We start from the raw sequence: 24,123 nt of genomic DNA, 5'->3' as shown, positions 1-24,123 counted from the left end.
TGGACATTTTTCGCTCTAATTTATTAAGTAACCATCCTGTCGACATATTTTTTTTTTTGCGCAGCATCCTCACATCACACTTTTTCGATTACAACCACTCGTTTGATGCTACCTCTTCTGGGAACGTCACAACTGCTGCGGACGTGTTCTGCAGACACGTTTTGTTGACACGAATCCGCCGATATAGCCTAGAAATGCTTTAGCATTAAACAATCTACTTCAACTTAAGAAATTTATCGCAGCGGACGCCTAGTGATTTGAGAATACAACTAGCTTGAGAGTGGTATGTTGTTTGACCTCCTGTGCAGCCGAATACCCACCGGCGGTACCATGGTTACAAGCTTTCCCCTGCCCTGGCCTGGTGCTCGGCTTATGCTGGCTGAAGTGCTCGGAAATTAGTCTTGGATGAAATTTTTGTAGCGAAAGCTACATTGGCCACGAACTAGAGATTTCTCTGTGGCGGTGCTCCGAGGAGGCACAGAGACCTACCTTGAGCCGCTGCCTAGCAACCGCCGCAGCTGGCGGACGCCGCGCGCTCGCCGCGCCATCTCCCATGACGTCCCACCGCGCGCCTCGCCGCGGACCGCCACCGTTTGGTATGACGCCACACCGCCTGCCTCGTCGTTGCGCTCGCCTCCGCTCGCTTCGCCAGCTGTGTCGTGTCGCATGCCTGATAACGTGTCGGAGGATCGAAAAGGAGAGCTCGCTTGCGCCGCAATCACAGTTGAGGCGGCAGTATGGCAGAGAATCTAAAGCGGAAAAGGGCGGCGGATACTGCTAAAGTCTCCGCGTCGACATCGGCCACTGGTTTGGTTGTCTTTCGCCCCGTATAACCCGGCTCAGCCGAGCTGAGCCACAGCCATTTTTTAGAGCGCAGCTCTTTGGCGTCCGTTCCTGGGTTTCGCGTCGTCGTCGGCGTTGTCGTCGGCCTCGTAACCAGCTCCGCCCCCCTTTCATCCCCCCAGCGATAGCAGCGACCGACTGATACCGCTGACGCCGCTAGAGAGTCAAGATAACGTGACTGCATAGAACACCGTCGCCGCCATGCAGAAAGAGGAGGAAAGGGTCCCCCCCCCCTGTTCTTGTGTGGCGGATAGGGTGCTCTTCAGTTGCCGAAGCGCCGGTTATTTCACGTAGGCCCCGGCACGTCGACGAATACGTGACCACCTTCCCACGGCTAGACCTGTGATAGCGCATACATTCTGTGATAGCGCATACATGTGTTGCTCGATTTCTTTGCCTCAATCAATCGAAAAGATGAAACAGCTTATTTGCTGCGCTCAAATTTCGCATTAGGAAGTAACGTAATCGTCGGTAATTTTTTTTTCACAAAAATGCCTTGCGTCATGGCGCTTGTTGAGCAAAGCTGCTCTTGCACCATATAAACAGGAAAAAATTTTGAAGAAAAAGTGATTGTTCGATTGCATGACTCATTGGGGCTAAAATGTTGTATAGCGCGAAAAATACTACTCGCATAAAAAGGATAACCAATGGGCGAGAAGCTGTGAGTAGCGGTTGTTCCCCATGTCCAACATTCTAGGAGAAATTTCTTGAATATTACAGTATTGTAAGCTGTTGTAATGGAAATGTTGGAGGTAAGTGTCTGTCCTGCCAACGCGTAGCAAAATCTTTCTTGTAAAGTTTTCCCATCACTCGCATCTAGCAGCTAAGACTGTCACAAAAACCACTGGGGAAAGTTTTTGATGGTAGCAAAAACGTTAATCAGCAAAATAAATGCCAGCCTGCTCAAGGAAAATCTGCGGACATATTGACCATTATAGTGAATTCTCAAAATACATAAAAAGACTGCATTCATTAACTCTTTCCAGTCGAAAAATGCTTTCGTTCAGAATTGTTGGGCTTAAGTTTTGATTTTGTTAAGCATAGTTGACATCCCTCTAGCTTTAGACGTGTACTTTTTGTTTTTGTTCGAATTCTGCACGGGAGCAAGTTATGTATTTCAAGTTCCGGAAAAGCTGTAATCTACGTCAATGGAATTCTTGGAAAACCTTAAGAGGGCAAATGAAATTTAAAACAATAATTTCGGCCTTCAGTGCACATTCTTTCGATTTTATTTGTAGGGTATTCGATAATAACTGCCTATAAACAAAGATTGCGGAAAACGTCGCTCACAAGCTCCAGACGCGAAACAGCCCAAGCAGCACTGCTAATCCTTCCAATATTGGAAACGTATTGGCAAAAACCTGTCCTACAAAGGACCACAGTGAAACCATTCATTTTCAATATTGAGCTGATTGCCTGTGCTGCTTGGAAGGTCACCATAAAAAAGGCTAACTGTTTATAATTCAGAGAGGTGGAGGCAGATGGATACAAAAATGCGTTTCATACCTTGAGCCTATTACGCTAGGACATCTATTCTTTCAGCAGCTGGTTCTAGTTGCCGCAATTTTTAGTTCTAGTTACCGAGGTCAGTGTACGTTAAAGAACCCCACGTGGTCGAAATTTCCGGAGCCCTTCACTACGGCGTCCCTGGCTGTGCGATGCCAGTGCACGTTAAAGAACCCCACGTGGTCGTAATTTCCGGAGCCCTTCACTACGGCGTCCCTGGCTGTGCGATGCCAGTGCACGTTAAAGAACCCCACGTGGTCGTAATTTCCGGAGCCCTTCACTACGGCGTCCCTGGCTGTGCGATGCCAGTGCACGTTAAAGAACCCCACGTGGTCAAAATTTGTGGAGCCCTACACTACGGCGTCTCTCTTAGTTTCAGTCGCTTTGGGACGTTAAGCCCCCAAAACCAATAAAGCTAGACAAAACTGCATGGCACCGAATTCTGCGGGTGTATATAGAATCACCACAACATACGCAACTTCATATCTTTTCAAATATTTTGTTCTTTATTTAGCGTATTTTTCTCTCCGATGTACGCTAATAACACTTCTTTGCAGCATCCCCGGGATGAGCAATCAGCCTTGCGAATACTGCGCTTCCATTTGCATATTTTGGCTGTGCATATTTTGGCTGAAAAAGAAAAATAAATAATAAATCCATCGCGCAGGATCATAGCCCCAGAAAACTGTCACATGTCTCATATTTTCATTCAGCTTGTACCGTCTTCAATATTCTACTGAAAAATAAGATCTAGTTAAAAATATTCTCTGTTATTCCCGGCAAACTTCAAAATTCAAAATCGTTCGCCTTGAAAAAAAAAATAGTCAGGAGCGAAGATTTAGACTTTTGCTCTAAGAAATATGTTCCCTAAAAGCTTCACTTTACACGAAAGTTAGAGTAGGTGGCAAATGCCCCAAGGAAACGTAATAGTATTAAATTCGATTTCTAGAGGCATCACGTATGTAACAAGAAAGTGAAAAGTATGAAGAGTGCACTTACAATTGATGCTGTTGAAATTCAGGATGCTGCATTTCTGAAATGGGTTAAAACGCTGATTTTAGTTTCCTTTACCAAAAATGTACCTCAACGCAGTTCCTGCGCTCGCAATTTCAGGCCAGAAAAAAAATAAAACTTGAATTATCTAACTTCATTCAGAAGATCTTTTGACAGAAAACAGTTTTGAGTCAGATAACCAGGTTGCCAAACGTTCCTCCGTGTGCGAACGCGGTCGTGTGTTATTAAGCTTCAGTGTTACTGCAAGTAACTCGAATTACGTACAGTCCTCCGCCCGACCATTTTTCACTGACATATATAAAATGTTCACGCAGGCTTTCCTCATCTTCAATAGCTGAGCCTGCTTTTTTAAACCTACATTCCTGAAGTGTGCCAATTCTGTGGTATCATCATAAGTAATTTTCACTTTTGCTCTCTGGTACTTTTTACAAGAGCGGAAGAATAAATTCTAAGATCGCCGATTTATACCGCAGATATATTCAAGACTGAACGAATTTTTCATTTCTTCTTTAATTTTCTCATATTCCTTGTACTCTGGATTTTATCACTGAGCACTGACTTTTTATTGCCGTCGTCTGACTCTTCTAAATAACTGAAACTGACACCAATAAGGCACACAATAGAACTAGTGAATAATTCATAACAATAAAGAAAAAATTCAATGCTCTTCATTAATCAATATTTTAGCAGAAAAAAAAAAGCGTGGCGATCAGACATCTGATCCGAAAATTCTGCGACTGCAGTTTGATTTAACCTCGATTATTATTACTAAGATGTTTTTATTCTACTCAATCTTTTTGCTCTTAATCAAGGCTTCACACAGAGACTAAATTCTGTGGAGGTTGCAGGTGAGCGTAGGTGGGTCGAGGATGGCGCCGAGTGATTTAGCAGCCCTATTTCTCTGGGTTTCCCACTACCTTGTCGCCCTTATACAGCGCCACATGGCGACAATTACAGACAGGCTGCTTTATTTCACCCCACCGACTCTCATGCTTTCACCCCACCTTTCCTCCTGAATGTACAACCTGTGGAGTTCCCAGATCCACACTTTTCCACTACCTTTGGAAATGTCCTTCCCCTAAGGCAGTACCCCCCCATCCCCAATCCCACTCATTCTTCCTGGGAGGCTGCTTTACGGACCGCTCAGCCCGCCGGCCAGATATGGCTGGTGGATCGGGCTTTACGTGAAGCACAAACCCGTGGACTCCTGGACCAGTAGGGGACCACCCTGGAAGATTTTTTTTCTCTAATAAAAGTTGTTTCCATCCATCCCCCTGCCTTTTAGCATTGTATTTTTCCGTCGGTTTCTGGCTAGGGTGCTGCTTGGGATTTCAGTAGGTGGAGGCCTAGGGGAAGCGGATGTAGGTGGGTTGATGGTGATGGTGGGCGGCACTTCCTTAAGGTGGAGTTGGGTGGATGGGTAATAGATGGTGCTTCTGGAGAGTGAAGATGGGCGCGGGGGAATGGGACTTCATTTCAAAACAAACCAGATTATTTCACCGAGGGGTTAAAGCAGTTAAACCTAGTGGACGTGCGAAAACATGCGTTCATTCTTCGCCTTTTCTTTTTCTTCCTCTCCCTTTGTCAACAGCTGGCAATGATGCAGAATGACGCTATGAATCAAGCGGGCGACCCTCGTCGCGCACAGCGCTTTTTTGTCGCCTCCTGTGGTCATTCGGAGGTTCATTCGCTGCGGTCACACAGGTTGATTCGCTGTCGCAAATGCAGCGGGCAAAAGAAGGCGAAACGCAAAAAGAAACTGTCTGCTGTGTGATGTCAGTGCAAGTTGAAGAATCTTAGCTGGTCGAAATTTATAGCGTGCTCCCTAAATATACCTTTCTTTCTCTCTTCATTCTTTCACGCTCTCCTCCATAGATTTCCTCGGGGCGCGGTTGAGGTGTCCACAGAGAGGTCTGACATTTCCAGCACCTTTCGTTTCCTAAAAAAGCAATACTTTGCCTTTTTTTGTCGACAGCATGAGTACTTCGCACTGGCCGGGAACCTTCGGCCTAGGAGCTAGGACTGCAAAGTGTGCTACAGGGCCTGTGTTTAGACCTGCCGATATTAGCAGAAGCAGAAAAGCAATAAAGTGCTCATATTCAGCTATTGCCCCCGTTCTCTTCTGTTGCTATCTTCAAAACGTCATGTCTTGTCAACCAGCCTTAGAACCGTCTGTATTGCTTTTGAAAAGCTCTAAAGCCGGTGTGCGGCACACTTACTCGGCAAGCTCTCGCAGTCTTACATTTCTTCATACTTTTTATAAGCTACTCCTTCACACAGTGCACTGTATGCTTCTTTTAAACTATTTATAGCTTTCTTGCGTGCTAATTATTTTTTTGCCCTTATTTTCCCTTCCCACTTCGCACTGGACCCTTTTTACTATAATGAGGACGGCCTATTTGAGCCCCGAAGTCTGTGGAGGTGATGAGCATCATTGTAGAGGCGCATCACGACTCAGCCACGCATGAATCGGCGCAAGGACTTGCAAGAGCCTTTCAAACAAGCCTCCAGGTTCCCTCATAATCTAGCCTCAAAACTTCAGAAAACTCGGAATACATGAAAAACAAATAACTAAAACCATTAGCATTGGCGTTGGACAACATTTATCACGTTATAGTCGTTTAAAGAGAGGTTTGAGAAAAGGGAACCGATTTTTGAGCCTCGGATTTTTGAGCCTCGGAAATCAATAAGTTTTCGACTTTTCAACGCGATAACAAGGTGCTACGATTGTGAAAAAGGTGGTACTTACCGTACAGGGACTTGTGAAACTTTTGAAATACTGAGCTGCAGACAAAACTTAAGTTAGATAAAGTTCTTGAGTGGTTTAAATAAAGTAATGTACATTTGAGAGCATTTAATTAATGTGGTATACACTGATATCTTGCTCAAGCTGCCAACTTTGACCTCCTAACAGGCCTAAAATCAGAGAGCACTTTTATTTGGTAGGGAAGTTTCCGCTACAAATTGCCTGCCATCAGAAATTCAGTTTTTCTCTTCATTTACAGTTTTATTTCTTATATAAGGATACTTAGATTTAGCAAAGTCATATTAGGGCGACTGTGAGGGCTAAATTTGTATTCAGCACGTAATGCGCGCTCTGCAAAGTTTATGCCTCAATATATGACCATTGCTGCGCGGCGGTGAACTTGCTTGCACAAACGCCGGGGGAAAGGACTTACCGTTTGTCGAATTGTTCTGTCGCAGCGACGCTTCCGGCTGTTCCAGAACAATAAAGAGGTATTTTGTTTCTCAAGAAACCGGACACTTCAAAATGTGCTTCAATAAAAGGCGCTCGTTACTGGAAAATTGCATTCAGCGTTGCTGACCACTACGCAGGCTGCCTTCTTCTGAAAGCTTCTTGTTACTCAGGACACAGTATTTGCAGCAATTCTTTAATCTGCATTACTGCTAGTGAACACACACAGAAATGCAGCGGTGAGTGCAAGAAGATTTGATTACGCATGAACAATTGCATAACTGGAACTTTGACTTGAACGAAATTATTAAGCTAACAATTTACAATGACGATGTTACGAAAAAGTCCTATCTTCAGGCCCGAGGTAGTCTGCGGATAAAAAAAAATATCTCTATCGATCTCATGGCATCGCCCTGTAAGCAAGAGTGACACAGCGTATGCGTCCTTGACGAGCACATCTTAGGTACCGGCAAACGCCGCCGATCACCACGCCTCCGCTCTCAACGCTTTGACCCAGGCAACGGTTGCAATGGGCTCCGAACTTTTTGACGAGCACTATACCTAAGTCATATTCCGGATAACACACTTGTAGAGTGTAAGAAGTGAATATGGCTCATAATTCATCCTCATTTTGTGTGCCCTATCGATAGCTGTTGGAAAAGATTGAGTTATTTAAAGCAGACAAACTTTAGCATATTTTCAATGAAAAACGGCTTCGGCAGTTCAGCCTCTGGTACGCTGTAGCAAGTTATGAGAATGTCTACGAAGTAGCTTTTTGCCCGAGAGCTCCAACCATGTAAATATGTGGTGAAAATAAATGAATTGAATTGAATTGAACCATGGCTTAAGAAAAGACCACAGTTGACATTCGCAAAATTGAATTCACTCACCAGAAGCGACAAGCGCAAGGCAGACAACGATTGTCGCAGCTGTCAGCTTCATAGCACTGTCCTGGCCTTGACCGCGTCGGTTGCTCTCCAGAAGGCACGGTTCCTCTGGTGCGAAATATTCACGCTAGCTCTTTTATACCTGCGGCAACGCTCATCATACTGCCTTGACGAGCCGTACGTCTTGACGCAGGTGTGCATCCTCTGTCCCTACTATTATGAACGGTGGATTGGAAATACCACTGTTTGCAAACAGCGATACAGATACGCAAAGAAACCGCGTTTTCCGTCTTGTCTCGGCTCATCACGACGCTCTTTTCCCTGTCATCGTACTTCACTCTTGTTTGCTCGCTTAGGAAACGAGCTTAGAAGGAAACCATAGTGCGGTCTTTACCGAGCTTGGCGTAGCGTTCGCGCTTGCTTTTGGGAGGTGGCGAAAGGGGACGCTTATCTTCATGCGTGCTATAGTCTCGGTTTCAAGAGGTTGTCACGAGCGGTCAGTAGACTATACAGCTTCCCCATGAGTGGCTACGTTAGCCACGCAGGGCTCACGTCATGGTAGCTTGCAGCTCAGTGCTCGAAGCGAAGAACTTGTCTCTCGTGGGCATTGCGTGGCAACGGTTCCAGCGTTGATCATCGCGCGCAAAATAAAATAGAGGTATGGCTGATTTCCTTATAATTAAGCTGTAGACTTCGGGTTGCGCTGCTGGCAGAGTGAGCTGGAAAAAGTAAAGCAGAAAATGTCTAACCATACTTTCAGAAGGGGAGCACAAGAATATCACAGTTTTGTTCTTTGCCGATTCACCTAATAACCACGCTGGAAAGATGTCGTTCCTGAAATTTAACTACAGTAGCTTTTGCTACATTTGCCGCACTGGATATTGTTTTGGGGCTTGTTTTACCCTTATTCACCTCATATGCTTAGCTTAACATTGCTCTTAAGTTTATTGCTCTTCGGCGTACTTTTAAGAATTATTTTGAGCCGACCTCTTTACGGTTTGCATTTCCGGGAAGAAAGAAAAAGATGAACAGTTCTTAATTTTCGTTTTGAATAGACGTTATCCTATTTTGACTCCTTTAGTTTTCCTAAATCAAGGATATACTGTTGAGCAGAAATGTCTATTCAACTTTACTAGAAAAATCAAAAGAGAAAAGACTTACATTTTTTTTTTTTCTAAGAAGTAGAAACAAGAGGACAGCTCAAAGCTTAAGGTTAAATATCGTTATCTGGCCTCGTCCATCCTGCTTTCCCTTTTGTTATTCCCGCGTTTCTTCCATCTTGCGTTGTGATTGTACGCTGATCTTACTGTAGTTGTCATAATAACTTTTTTCGCTATCTATTCCTTCCAGCAAATATTTTTAACTGAGAGAACCAGTTAACTAGGTAAAGAACAAAAAATACACCCTAGGAAGAAAGCACTAATAATGTACCCTGGTGTGTCATCGCAGAGCATGAAGAGGATGCAAAGCGATGCCATGGCCCTGCGCTAATGAAAACAAAAATTCCTAAACGAGTCTGCAAGAACCTAGTAACGATATATGACGGACAACACAAAGTAGAGTTCTGACAATGATACATAACTGAATAGCAGCCTTACCTCTTGTGAAACATGTGTGCAAGTTACATGTGTACTTCGTTGGCCTCATCCTACCAGAAGGATGTTTAGTCGAGGGAATCCGAGACTTAAGAATGGGAATAGCAAACAGTCCCAGTACCAGCTTCGCTCATGGGCTTGAAATGCACACCTAGTGTGCACCGTCAGCAGTTTCGCTCGGCAGCGACCACCAGGGCTTTAGACCACTGCCACTTAACTCCACTTTTATGAGCAATCACAGGTGCTCGACGCTGGAAATAAATCTGTCTCAATTTCTTTAGCAGATTTTAATGCTCAGTATTCCCGTCTCATTAAGCGGGTGCGGAACATGCACTATTAACTTTTGCAGTAGACTTTGCAAATTTATAACGAACTTTGTGTTTAACATCCTAGGATCTGTTGTCCAACGAAATTAAATCACATTAATCACCTGCGGTATTAAAACAAGAACTTAAAACAACATATTTTAATCGCACAGACCAGTAACAAGGACAACTGTGAATACTTTTTTTGCTTCAATTCCGCTTCTGTTCCTGTTCTGCATTTAACTGCGTTTGACGTTGAGTACTGCATTCTCATTGTTCTAATCCAAACCTTGTTTATTGCTGCTCCCATTGTTACTGTTCTTGTTCACAAATATTTTTTTCTTTTGCATTCAGATTTATTAACTTCAAAACAATGATTTTGTTATTGCGTTGTAATCAATACCACTGTACCTTGAATGTTTACGTAAGTTGTGCATTTAAAAAAATGTTCTTTCTGCCTCTTTATGCTCACCGTTATGCACAATCTGTATAGGAGGTCCCTCAGGTGGTTTTGTAGCCTTGGGACCTCCTCTTTTATTTTGTAAGTAAACTAAAACTGAAAACCGGCTGTAATCAGGACAGCGGTGAGATAAACAAATTGAACTTGCCTGCTTATCCTGACACAGCCTCATGCTAGGCTGGAATATACGAAAATGAATACATAAAATACTTTCTCGATAATCTTCGCTGCGGCTCAGCCTTCTACTCTATTTTCACAACATTTTCGCCGGCTAAATACATAAGTATTGATGATTCCAACCGACAAGCCTTCGTTAAGTTGACTTCTCGGAGCATCGCATACGCAGACCTAGTCGAATTCATCGCAATGTTCAACATGGAACAACCAGGGTGTTAAGCAAACAACAGCAAAAAAATTGTCACTACTTTTGTGTACGAGAGTTTATTATAAATTTTGTGATGAAAAGTTTATTGAGATGGTCTCACAAAACAAGGCGTTTCGTCGGCGCACTCCTCTAAGTGCTCTTCCTTGGGCGGGGTGGAACTACTTCTAATTTTAATTAATGCCTGAAAAAAAAAAGAAAATAAATCGATATGGCCTCTGTACGAACGCGCCCGTAAGAGGCTGGAAATGTGTAATGCGCATATTTGGCTTCGTAAGGCAGCGTCTAATGTTTCAGTCTATTTTAGGTATCTCTCCTCGATTTCAACTCTATAGGTGAACATCTTGGTAGGCAATGGGTCAAGCAGTGCATGAGGGGGCTCTGAAGAGCCAAGCGAAAATTTTCTGCGCTGTTCACTGTCACGTGCCGCCGCCTTAGGAACAATTAGTACAGCGTTTTTGCTAATTACTAAGGCAATGCGGCAAACCCCTCCCCCTTTTTTGTGGAGTTCAGGTCTTCGGGACGGAACATTTATGGAATGCGCACCGCCTTTCTTACATTTCATTTCACGTTTGCACCTAATCTCAACCACAAGATTTGGTTTCAAATTTTTCATCGCTTCTATTTTTGATAAATGTGCTGCCATGACGTCTAGAAAGAGATGGTGCTATCTCGCCACACCGCCATAGTGCTGACTTAATGGCCCTCGGAAAGCGGTGAACAAGAAATGAACTAGTGGTTACTGAAAACGGTCGCGGGCTCCCTGTTTGGCAACTCCAGACACAGCCGAGAGGTGGCGCTTCAATCCAGGTTTCTTGGATAGTAAGCGGTGAACATCACTTTCTTCCCGCCCGATACTATAGTCATAAAACGGCACGTAAAATAAAAAAAGATGCGAACCATCTACACAGGGACTACTGTATGACGTTCCTCCGAGTCACCGATGGTGTGCAGTATGTCATGCTCGGAAGGTACTGCAGAGAAGGACAAAAGAAAACAAGTAAGAGCAAACACTTTTAATACATGCACAATGAAAGTCAAGAGTATGAAATATTCGTTGTGATGGTGACCTGTATGTTTCGCTCTACAAGCTGTTTCACAATGTTTAGGACCCATTTATTAATGCAGTCGCTCTACCAATTGAGCAGTCGCTCTACCAAGAGCAGTCGCTCTACCAATTGAGCTAACCGGGAGGGCAAGGTCATGGTAGGGCGAGAGCGAATTGATCAATAACTCGAAGTGGGAACAGCGTTGGTCAAAGCCCTTATTCGTTGGCGTCGGTGTCGGTACGCCAGGGCGTCATACATGGTCTGTTCTGAAAGGAGTAGGACTGATTTTTTTAAATAAAATTTATTCAAGAGAATAGTACAAACGATTTGAATTTTTCGAAGTAGCACCCTTCCGCACCTACACGCTGCTGCCAATGAGTTTTCCAGTTTTCGTACGCCTCAAGGGACGCCTGGACCGGAATGCTGTTTACCTCCCTCGTCACGGCCTGTTGAACCGCCTCTACCGATCCGTGATGTTTCCCCTTGAGCGTCGATTTTATTCTCGGGAATAGAAAAAAGTCTGGCGGGGCCAAGTCGCTGCTGCAGGGGGGCCTGAGGCAGCGTTGCCGCCTTGTGCTGGGCAAAAAATCAGGGTCCTCATTCACATGATGAAGAAGATCCTGGCAGATCGCTTTCCGGTTGGCCTTTTGCTCCTCTGACAACACTCCCGGCACCAACTTCGCGCACACTCTCCTCATGGCTAAGTTTTCTGTCACGATCTCAAAAACTTGAGTTTGAGGAAAGCTCAAGTCATCAGCAATCATTCTGATACTCATCCTACAATCATTGTTCAGCAAATGTATCACTCGCTACACATTTTCGTTGCTCTTGCTGGTCGAAGGGCGCCCGGAGCGGTCGTCGTCTTCCAATCTTTCCTGACCTGCTCGGAACAGCTTCTGCCACTCAAGAAACACCTGATCTACCCATGGCAGCGTCACCGTAGGCCTCCTTAATCATGTCGCGAGTCTCTTTGCCCGTTTTACCAAGATTTACACAAAATTTGATCGCGTATCGCTGATCCAGTAAACGCTCCGTGATTCTGCGTGACGAGACGTTTCGACGGGGGTTCACAGTACAAGCGACCTGCTCTCTTCAACGGCCGACAGCCGACTGCTGATTTTCCCCAGCATTCCCAATATCCCCCTTCAACGATCCTGTACGCACAGACCGCCTCTTGTCCGCCTGTTCGCCCAGGAAAAAACCAGTCCTACTACTTTCAGAACAGACCCTGTAGGCGGAAGGTACGTTTAATTATCGCGGGTATGTTCCTGCCACCACCACCTGACGTCACCTGCAAAGACCAACGTCACCAGAAAGCAGCGCCCAATGGCAGAGGACTAAACAAAAATTTCAAATAAAACGTTACTACATAAAGTTCCAGAAAAGTGCTTCAGCAGCAAATAAAAAAAAAGGTATTTTTTTGTCCTCCTACATGGCTGCATCATAATCTCTGGCTTAAAACAATACAGTTAACGTGAAGTGACAACTTTGATTAGTATTACAATTTTTTTTTCCAGTTTTTAAGAAAGTTTCCGGACATTCTTTCGTTCCCTTTCTGCCCACAAAGACTTTCCTCAAAAGTCGTCTAAAAGGGCACTGAAATCAAATGTATCTAATTATTGTTCTCAGTAAAAATCGATTATCTAGCTGTTTCTGGTTCAGTTTACGTTTGTCACATAGCAAAAAAAATGTATTTATGACTCAGAAAACTGAACTTAATATTTTCCGTGCTTCGAATGTAAAACAACTGATGTCCACACCAGTCAGGAATAGTTGTCGCCATTTCGAAGTGAATAGAGCTGTGGCATTGAAATTTCATTTAGCCCTTTTTTCTTGCTCGGTCTTTTCTCACTTATATAAGCTCCATTTTCAACGACAGCGGCCTTTTTGCATTACAATGCCCATGTCTGTGAACACAGGCCAATTTCAATTTGTACTCAGTGTCATTTTAATAAACTCTAACAAACTACTAACACCACACGCACTGGAAATAAAAACAAAATCAAATACCGGATTCTTGGTGAATACGGCGTGGTTGTGCGGGCAAGCGTCGAATGCCGAACGGCCTGAAAGTTACATAATAGGACTTTTAGCTTTCTGCCGCCGTGCAATGCGACAAAATCATCAGGAAATATTTCTGCAGCGTTCTTAAGGTACGCGAAAAGGTCATCGATCTCGGTTTCAATATATGTGCCAGGAAATTGCATGCTTTCAAATCCTTCTATGAATTAAAGCTCAGAAGTGCCGGTGAGGACGTCATTTCTGTCACGCATTCAATTCACGATCCTTCTTAACCAATAAAAGCACAGGTTTTTTTTCTGTTGCCTCTGGTATGGTCTCTGATATGGCCTCTGATATTATAGGATATTTTCATCACTTTAAGCGATGATGTATTTACGAGAGCTCATTTTGCACACTTGTCATTTGTGCATAAAATGTACAAAAGATCCTGCGAATATCAAGGTCAAGGGGTTGTACCTTCTGCACCCGGAGGAGGAACCAAAATCACCTTCGATATCCGACGTGGACCCGCCGCGGTGGCTCAGTGGTAAGGCGCTCGTCTACCGAGCCGGAGTACCCGGGTTCGAACCCGACCGCGGCGGCCGCGTTTCGATGGAGGCGAAACGCAAGAGGCGCCCGTGTGCTGTGCGATGTCAGTGCGCGTTAAAGATCCCCAGGTGGCCGAAATTATTCCGGAGACCTCCACTACGGCACCTATTTCTCTCTTTCTTCTTTCTCTCCTACCTTCCTCCCTTCCCTTACGGCGCGGTTCAGGTGTCCGCCGAGACATGTGAGACAGATACTGCGCCATTTCCTTTCCTCAAAAAACCAATTTACAATTTACAATTTATATCCGACGTGGACTAACATTTGGGCTTCAGGCGTTTATTTACCAAGGCGCCAAGCAATAGGTTTGCCCAATGGTAAAGAACATTCCAAGTTTGCGCTTCGGGGTGCATACACATCACCATCAAGTCACCTCGGCGCCGAAAAATTGGTTGGCTTGCTACCGGTTACTGTCGGTCTCTGCATCATCAGCTGGCGACTTTAATGCTCGTCGCACCATGCGAACTGGTGTCACGATTATCCCTCGGATAACAATACTTGTTTCAGTTGCCTTCGACCATGATTCTGAGCTTCTTAATGCCGACACGCATAAATATAGTTCAGGGTTCAATAATAGCAGCTTTCTTGACTTGGATTCCTTGATTCCTTACAAGCGGCTCCGAGTGGTTTGTAAGCGTTATCACCAGGTTATACATCTCAGCATCACTGCTCATTCCACAACCATCTCGGCCACACGTTTGCGAGGCAGGGTTTAAAACACTTACAGACGACACATGCTCAGAAAGCTACGTCACAGGTCCCGAAGGGAAAATTAAGAAGACGTAGTACAGATGGCTTTACTCATTCGGCCAGATTAAGAATGCACGTAATTGGATATAGAATTAAAGCACCTCTGACCTCATGGATAGTCGGTCGAGCGTCATTAACCCACTAAACATATCGCGTCATACCCTTAAAGGTGCACTGAAGAGGAATCTGAACTCGTCTTTTTGCCGCGGGAACTCGATCTACACGTTCCGAGCATTCTTAGAAACTTCCGATTTATTGCCCTGTGTGGCCGATTTCTCTAATTAAATCGAATTAACATCCGGCTCCCGCCTTTTTTCTTTTGAATTCTGCCTCGTACGGTGGGCGAAGGCGACCGATGCGGGGAGTGCCTTTCAGCCAGCTCCGAGGAGGCTTTGCTTTCGCTTCATTTTGTTTTTTAGGTTTCTGTGAATAAATAGTTTCATTTGCAGATAATATAACCCCAAAATAAGCCCGCAGAAATAAAAATACGCGCGGACTATTTGCTTCTACGGACTACTACGTATTACTCCGCCGATGGCAGAGCAGCAAGCCGCCACGGGACTGGGTGAAAGGCACTCCCCGCGTCGGTCGACTCCGCCCACCGTACGAGGCAGAATTCAAAAAATAAAGGCGGGAGCCGGATGTTAATTCGATTTAATTAGGGAAATCTGCCACACCGGGCAATAGGTCGCAGTTTCTAAGAATGCTAGGAACGTGCAGATTGAGTTCCCGCGGCAAAAAGACGAGTTCAGATTCCTCTTCAGTGCACCTTTAAGGCTGAGCTTTAGTGTCTCCTCCAACTGAAGAATGAACACCTGTTTTCTCACGTCTATAATCGGTTTAAGTGCGTTAAACACTTCCCACTTTTTATCAACGCTGACTTCCTAACACCGGCATCACACTGCCTACGCCACTTAGTGGTTCCCGTTCTGTTTGAAACGCCTCTTGCATGTGTTCTTTATCTAGCATATTATTTTTCATCCCGTTGCACAAGTGTGTTGAATGCTCTGGGGTATATTCAGGAAACGAATCCCTGGCCCCCGTCAAGCTGCCCTCAAACCACTTTTGCAATAGGGAGACTGTCAACGTTGCCCGCCGTGGTCGAATTTCGATGGAGGCGAAATTCTAGAGGCCCGTGTACTGTGCGAAGTCAGTGCACGCTGAAGAACCCCATGTGGTCGAAATTTCCGGTGCCCTTCACCACGGCGTCCCTCATAGCCTGAGCCGCTTTGGGACGTTAAACCCCCATAATTATAGCATAAAGCATGAAGTCAACGTTGGCACAGCTGTTCAAAAAAATGTTCTTAACTATGAATTTGGACCGCTATAATCTACTGAGGTCATCTTTATCTCATTCTTCGTCTATTTTTTACTCTTCTGCATTACCATATTCTTCCAAGACCACCTGTACAACATAGATAACTTACATGCCTGCGAGGTTAAGTATAGAGTGCGCGGCTCTAATTTTATTTTATCTTGTTTTATATCTGTCCGTGTGAGCTCTGAAGGTTCTAAAGAGGAAGGAAATATCGCGTTCTTGCCGAAGAAAGTAATATTGAATTTTAAAAATATTTAAATTGGAGCCAGACATATTAGAAATCATTCTGCCTTAGACCACAATATGTTGTCACAAGGAATGGAAACTTAACCTCACCCTTGCCGCACGCCTCCAAAGTAACCAGGTTGGTTGTCTGCCGCCGCCCCTCCGTAGTAACCAGCATTGCTGTTACCTAGAAAGAGATTTTGGAGACACCTTGGTCATCAGCAGCATAAGCACAATGATCATCCTAAAAGCGCCTACTGCACGGATAAGGTCTCTCCCATATCCCTCCAGTTAATACTGCCTTGTGCCGCCTATGCTCAAATGAATCCCGGACAAAGACTGTGGTGAAATGCGTGACACAAAGTAACAGTCTTTCGCGCAGCAGTGGCAATCTCAAAAAGCTCCCCTCGGCCGTCATAGCCTCTTTTTATGTCTCTTCCGTATCGTTTACTGCTGACGTCTTATGTGCACTACGCGAACTAGCAGATTGCAACAATATCAGAAGTCGCTTTAGCCTGCAGTGAAGCACTGATATAATTAAAACTGCATTAAATGCAGTAAAATTAGATAATAAAATATTTGGAATAAAATTCGCTATATCTAGTTCTACACTGTAAGTAAAATCTAAACAAGAGCAAACATCGGGAGAATTTACGGGCTTTGGTTAAATGATGTGGCGTGTAATTTTGTGGTCGTACTAGGAGGTAATCGCGGTTCCTCTTTCCTTGAAAAAAAAAACGAAAACAACATAAATATAAAACTCAAATGAGTCGCGCAGGTAGAGCACTGTGTTTCTGTCGCAATCCTGCGGTTCTCATCACTGCACAAGCTTTTGCTCAATAAATATCGAGTTAACACGCCTAAGGTTCCCTATTAGCACTTTTTAGTAGCTTCTTAATTATGCTAAATGCGCGCCTTCTTTTCTATGCTTTTGTTCATGGTTTTTATTCATTTTTCTTCGTGGAATAAATTCTGGTTCAGCGCACCGAGTGCTGACTGAAATGTCGCTATACTATAAATTAGTTCCACAGCGCACTTTTTAAGTTTCCTCGCAAGAGTCCGCTCGCGACTTTAAACGAGTGTCACCAGTTCCTCTTGAAAGTATGCGGTTATTCTGGGCGCTCTCAACGTGCATGTCTTGAAAAATCGGTTTCATGCTTAACATCGACTCACTAGGTTAATGTTGACTGAGACGTACGAGTTCATTTTAAAGGCTATATTTTAGTGCATTGGCAATAGAGCTTCCACTCGGCAACATATGGGCATTTACCAATTATGTCTGTCACATCATACTCTAAAGGCGGAACTTAAATGTCGACTTCAGTGAAGCAAAGCACCTAAGGCGAAGATAAGAGCAAGGTACTAACGCATCGAATTCTAATTTGGCGTAACCACGCTAATTTGCCCGCCATTTTTTCTTCTCTATTTTACATGTAGCGCAAAAGCATCCCTTGTCATTCTTAAAGGAAAAAACAGTAGCTTTTGCTAGCGAACAGTGACAAGCATCATTTCGATTTGTCCTTTCTTTTTCATATCCTTCACATTCACTGCTACTTGAAGAAAAATTTTCGGGGCTACACTGGAAGCTCTATTTTCGCATATTTTTTTTAAATAGAGTAAAATGCGCGGGTGAGTATGTCTCTTGGGGACAATCTGTTCTTGCACTCACTGTTAAAACGACAACTCTTAATTCTTAGCACGACAGCTTTCCCGGCCTGGCGAGTCGCCAGGAGTATTTAAGATCACGTGACAAGGCGTCATCACAGTAGTCTATTGATGTAAGCCTGTGCCACCGGTTTCCAGGCCCAATCCCAATATCGGAAACGTATTGGAAACGTACGCCCAATATTGGAAATGCATTGGCATAGGCCTGCCACACAAAGGACCAGAGTAAAACCATCCATTTGCAATACTGAGCCAATTACTTGTGCTACTTGGGAAGTGGTCTATAATAACCGATGTTTTCAGTTTATTCGTCGCGGAGTATCACTTTGTTGTGCGATGAGTGTCTATCGTCCCTCAAACGACTCTTTGCAAGGCACCCTAATAGATGTTTATTTCAAGATTAACCTCTACTCATTGAGTGATTCGCACATTAATTCATATCTAAATTGAAAATTACAAGTGCAATCCCTTAGAGATAGCGCTAGGTGGGCGAAATGGTAGAGCTTGGAGAGCGCCTGCAGAGATTTAAACTTATTAACATGAAACAAACTTTTCACCTGCACCACTTTGATCATGGCGAAGAAAAGACAGCAGTGTCAGATAGTCGTAAATAAGCTTCTGTAAAGGCTTAACTGAGTCCAGAAAGCGGCTGCTATAACTCTCAGTAGCTTGCTATTTAGCTGGAGGTTGGTGAAAAGGCATTGCGTGCTATTCCCTGGCAATCGCGGCAATCAGCGTGACGTCATCCACCATGCCCTACGTCTGCAGAAAGAAGGAACTTATTGCAGAGGGCGAAGTGAAAAGAAAACAAAACGAAAGGTTACAGAACACGGTGGCTCAGTGGTTACGGCACTCGGCTGCTGACCCGAAAGACGCGGGTTCGATCCCGGCCGCGGCGGCCGAATTTCGATGAAGGCGAAATTCTAGAGGCCCGTGTACCGTGCGATATGAGTGCACGTTAAAGAACCCCAGGTGGTCGAAATCTCCGGAGCCCTCCTCTACGGCGTCCCTCATAGCCTGAGTCGCTTTGGGACGTTAAACCCCATAATTCCAAGCCAAACAAAACAAAACACGGCCCTAGAATAATACTGTGAGAAAGAAGAAAAAGAATGTTCTTGTTTCCTACGCACCTTAGCTCATGGATCTTCCTTGCCAATTTAAGGTAACGCGTTTAACATGAAGCGGCGTTCTGACCCCTAATGCTAAACTTTTATTTCGAAATTTCTTACATTATCTTGTTCAGTTCTAATCTGTTATTCTTTGTAACTTTACAGCGTTTCTTTTCTAATAAGTTGCCCAATAACATCGAACAAGCTTCAAATGCAGCAAAAGGGCGAGACAAAAAAATTCAAATACCTATGTCTGGAAGGTGCTCGGTTCTGCAAATAAAGTGCAAATAAAATGCGTTTCAAATTGTTGTACAGCATTTCTAGTGTAGGCGAAAACACTTCTGTGGAATATAATATATGCATCAAATATTGCTTTCATCCATGCTGCTGCACTTTAGCCATCAAAATCCAAAGAAATCGTAAAGTCAGCCAAAAATTTGGTAAATATAATATAATATAATATAATATAATATAATATAATATAATATAATATAATATAATATAATATAATATAATATAATATAATATAATATAATATAATATAATATAATATAATATAATTTGGCTGATACGGCGGAGCGGGCAAAGCTTGGAATTGATATCCAAAATATGAAGCGCTCAGTTATACCTTCAAGTACACTTCTGAGCTGAACGCAAGTGAAACGCCAAACCAGCAAGAAACACACAACGAAAAATGACCGACGGTCGTCGGTGACGTCCGGGCTCGACCGCTGCCGCTCGTCTCTGCAGATATCTGGACATCTGCAGAGACGTCCACGACAGCGCCTAGTCCGAATTGCATCACACTAATATTAACAATTTTTTAGCAGAACTCAATAAATGAAACTTTCAATTTTGGCAGTGCGCACATTACTTTTTTCACAGTGCTTGTTTCTGCCGAGTATCTGGTGTCCAGAGTATCAGTTCTGTTCAAGATCTAATGCGATTGAGTTCCCCAAGCTCATTCAGTTGCGAAGTTCATTCTAACCTAATCACAATAAATGTTCCTGTGTAGCTTCCGTTTAATCGCATTAAACGGTGATGTCATTTTATTCGAATTATATTTGCTACTGTGGCATGTTTTTTACAATGAATCTCTGCATTTAAGGAATGTCTACAGAGGGTTAAGAAATACTATGGATAGTTCTGGTATCAACGGCCGCTCTCTTATAGTGCGGTGAAATAGAAATTGAAATTAATTCCGTGATAATTGTATTGCTTTCAGTCACTACTGCCTTTAAATCGTGCACGAAGTTTCCGTCAATAGGATGCAATACATACCCTCGCCGTACCGCAGCTCCGAAAGAAGGCTGGTTGCCTTCTGTTCGTACATAGGAAGGTTGAAAGCCAACTAAAAATAGAAGTTGTACACATAAGGCACATGTAAAGCACGAGTATTGAGCCTACTTAAAGGCAAAAGATTGCGCAGCAAGGTCAATCGAATAAGGGTCCCCCCAGTGCACCCTTATTTAACGGCAGAACGTTAGTTGGGCGGATGAGACTAAGAAGTTTGCGGGGATACGGTGGCCGCAACTGGCAAAGGACAGGGTTAATTGGAGAGACATGGTAGAGGCCTTTGCCCTGCAGTGGGCGTGGTCAGGCTCACGATGATGATGATGTTGATGATGGCGATGAGCGTTCACTGGTAACAAACGCTGTGATGTTTCTTTGGCATCTATTCTAGTGTTTTTATTTCCCACACCACTCCCAAGAAGGTCCCATTGACGCCAGTTGTTGCATTAGCTTCTAAAGAAGAGCGGTAATATTTAAGAAATGCAGTACACATAACACAATAAAACACAATTGATGTATATTTAAAAGGATGCGATGTACAAAATTATTAGCTAGTCGGGAAATTTACAGAAAAGTAACCACCTAGTTAAGTCACGGGCCCTGGTTAAACCCTAGAAAGTGTCACTGTTCGAGCGCCAGCGTGTGTTTGAGGATGTGTGCGCGTATGAGTGGTTCTTTCTATGTCGCCGCTGGCACAGCGCAGTCTTTGTTAGACCGATAGCGTCAGGCTTCCGTTCTACATAAAATCCGGTGTCATCCTCGTCGGCGTTGTGAACGAGGTGATAGACTTGCGAATCAACCCGTACTAATAGTGCTCAATTTTTAATCGGAATCGCATACAGTCCTAAGTCTACGGAACCTAAGTCAACTGTGAACGTCCGCACGGATCTATCACTCTTTCCTTAACATTGCGCTTGGAGTTAAGTCGACCGCCGTTAAAAAATCCCATGGAAGCTAAAGAAAATCCTAACAAGTTGAAGTTATGAGCGAAAAAATTTTGACGTCTTACATAACAATAGCCTGCAGCAAGGCAAATCATTATGGCTGCAGTGCAATACTGCAGCCTTGTTTTATTGCTGTGTTTGGCAGTCTGCTCCAAACTAAATTCCACTTAAGATGGCTCCGCCCTTGTTTTCAGCGGCTGTTTGTTTCATTTTATCCGGTTGAAGAAGTTGAGTTATGGTAAGCACACCAGATTTCAATCTCTCTCTAGATAAGCCAATTAGACATGTGCCGTAGCATTTCGCCTTGATGCATGGAGGCCAAAATGGTGACCACTGTGGTTTGAGTGCCTACCTTCTATCAAAGAGGTTCATTATGCAGTTTTAGTATCGGTTGCTGTGACGATTTTTACGTCTGAACCCTGTACTTTTTTTTTCCGCCGTTACAGGTATAGAATCAACAACGCCGGCTTCCATGTACAGTCATTTAGAGTGAAGCCTAATCCTACCTTGCTCATGCTTACAACTCGCTTGAGCGGAACTTTGGGTATAGCTAAACAACAATAGTTTTGTCTGGATTATTCAGCAGAATTCAGTTTAATATATGAAGAGAATAATACTTAGGTCCTCGGGCACCGGTACGCTGTGCACTGGGTGTATCATATGCATACCGTCCAGACTGTTGACGTTCCCGCGTTTCCTCCGTGAAGGGTTCATCCTGAAATTCATACTGAAAAAAAAAAAAAGATATCACAATTATTAGCTTTTCTGCGGCCTACTACTAGTAATTTGAGGTTTTAAAGCAGACTCCGATGGAAATGAAAACAATTATTAGGCGATGGCGATAAGCGGCTCAGAATTGTGCCAAGCATGTTGGCTCATGCATAGAGCTTACATACTGACTATCGACTGCAAGCCGCGTTTCAGTGCTGTCTGTTACCGGGAATAAGGGACAGTGCCTAGCCATTGCCGCTGACCCAGTGGGCTCTGAGCTTTCTTTGAGGTCTTGCGGACGTCCTAAACATACGAAGGACGTTCAAAGGATGTCGATGGTAGTTTGAATGTTTATTTTGAAGACTTGCAGCCTATAACTTTTCCGTGCGAGAATTAGCGTCTTTGAGAGAAGAAATCGTACATACAACGAATTGGTCTTTTCTGCACAATTAAGCTACTAGGACCTGCATAGCGTTCGCGCTGAAACAACTAAAGTCTAAATTATTCAGAAAAAATGTAAGGTTCCTGAAGAATATATCAGTCCAATCAATTCTTTTTTTTTCAGTGGCTTCGAATGGTACAGGGACTGGGCGTGCCATCAATGCATATGTTTGTCGAAACAAAAGGTGAAATTATCCGCAGCTGATGTGTTAAAAACAGGCTCACAATATCACACGTTGTACAGATATAAGCCGAGGCTACCACACGTTCCGTGTACGTCACGCCGTATCCAATATAACAAAGAACAGAAAAATATTGCTCAATAGTCACCATAGTTGAGCGGTCTAACGCTTCACAGCGCGTATAAACAAGTTCCACAAGTTCGAGCCTTGGCTACAATCGTGAGGTTTCTGCTCAGGGCTGTAGACTTTTTACAAATGCTGTACGCCAGCACAGGTGTGTTGCCTAACACACTTTCTGTACGTCATGGTCATATCGCTCGCGGTAGGCTCTGGATGTTGTTCAAGCTCGCCAACGCGTGCTTAGATCTCAGAAAAAATTGTTTTAAGCGCCGCTTTGCATCGATACTTGCTTGTACGCCCATTCTAAGGCATTAAGCTTTCGACTATGTAACGTTAAAGAGACTCCGACGACAAATAGAAGTTGGCTTGTATCAATAGGGCACCGCTTTTTAATCACAAAGAGACCCTTCTCACCAACACTGGAGGTTTTTCATGATCGAAAAGACCAAAGAACGATGCACAGGTATCGCCGCGTCTTGCCGATATCGCAATAAGATGCCTGTGCCGACAAAGATCTCAGGGCGCGGATTTGCGATGCACCGCCCCAACCAACATTCACTATAAAAGGCCAATCCGTCCTTGGCGGTAAGGACGTCATGATTTGATTCGACTGGCTGAAAGATTTCTAAGCTCATTTTTATGGGCGATAAATACGGATTTGCTCAGAAGAGACGCCAACATAGACAGAATTAGATAGGAAAACAATGTTCGCTGATAACAATGTTTGCATGCGGTTGTTGTCCGTGTCCCTTTAAAGCAGTACACTGAAAACACTATTACGCCTATATGGGGGTAAAAAAGGAGCAGCCTGTCCTCTAGTGCCCTCCCGTTTATGAAAGGGAGTACGCTTGCTCCCTTTTGACTGTTTTCTATATAGAGCGTATAGGCACCAAATTGTCATATTGGTTTCTTCTTTTCGATAAAGCGTAAGAAGCGGTTAAAAAGGAATTGAGCCACTATATTCTCCTTGCACGGCTAAGTACCGTTTAAGTGATTTTTTTTGTTCCTGCTGCTTTGGCTTCAGCAGTCAAACGACGGCTCTGACACCAAAGTTTGTAACAGGCCATGTGAGGCATCAAAACTCTTTTTGCTTATTTCTTGATTCCCTTCTTTATTCGGTTCTTCCTTCATATTTCTTTCATTCCCAATTCTCTAGGAGGGACGAAGTTGGGGAAAAACCTTCATGCCAGCAGCTTGAAGATCCTTGGGCAGTGAAAAAGTTTCAAGGATGCCTGTGACTCCCCTACCAAGACTCCTGCCGCTGCTTATACTCCTGCATGTTCTCTGGCCTCCACGACCTCAACATCCCTTCGTCGTTCTCCACTCATCTTCCAAGCACCGAAAGCAAGCTGCGGAATGGTGAAGCCATGTATTACAGCAAACAAACTTTCGCGAGTCGCCAGTGTGCAAAAAAAGTTATTTCGATGCATTACCATAACCCATAAGCCTGAATTGTGTTTAGCTAACAGGAAACCTGCATCCTATAACCGCTCGTACCAATACCGTTACACTGGGTGACGA

General features: G+C 43.9%; 2 protein-coding genes across 2 annotated transcripts; both read right to left on the bottom strand.

Moving 5' to 3' along the window:
- Positions 1 to 2,924: 2,924 nt before the first annotated feature.
- LOC149348771 (uncharacterized) lies at positions 2,925 to 9,978 on the bottom strand. The gene is made up of 6 exons (XM_089541842.1): positions 9,955 to 9,978; positions 7,450 to 7,573; positions 6,543 to 6,579; positions 6,113 to 6,147; positions 3,349 to 3,382; positions 2,925 to 2,979 (listed from the first exon to the last, which is right to left on the bottom strand). The coding sequence occupies exons 1-6, from the start codon at positions 9,976 to 9,978 to the stop codon at positions 2,925 to 2,927; spliced, it is 309 nt and encodes a 102-aa protein (XP_089397968.1).
- Positions 9,979 to 11,091: 1,113 nt separating this feature from the next.
- LOC149348770 (uncharacterized) lies at positions 11,092 to 23,908 on the bottom strand. The gene is made up of 7 exons (XM_089541841.1): positions 23,850 to 23,908; positions 21,817 to 21,875; positions 20,193 to 20,262; positions 19,159 to 19,181; positions 16,249 to 16,324; positions 13,248 to 13,303; positions 11,092 to 11,162 (listed from the first exon to the last, which is right to left on the bottom strand). Exons 1-7 carry the CDS (start codon positions 23,906 to 23,908, stop codon positions 11,092 to 11,094), a joined length of 414 nt encoding a protein of 137 aa, XP_089397967.1.
- Positions 23,909 to 24,123: the final 215 nt, after the last annotated feature.

Source organism: Amblyomma mixtum, chromosome 4 (assembly GCF_055824585.1).
Source record: "Amblyomma mixtum isolate Tamu chromosome 4, ASM5582458v1, whole genome shotgun sequence".
NCBI lineage: Eukaryota > Metazoa > Arthropoda > Arachnida > Ixodida > Ixodidae > Amblyomma > Amblyomma mixtum.
This window is presented reverse-complemented; position numbering and strand designations above follow the sequence as displayed.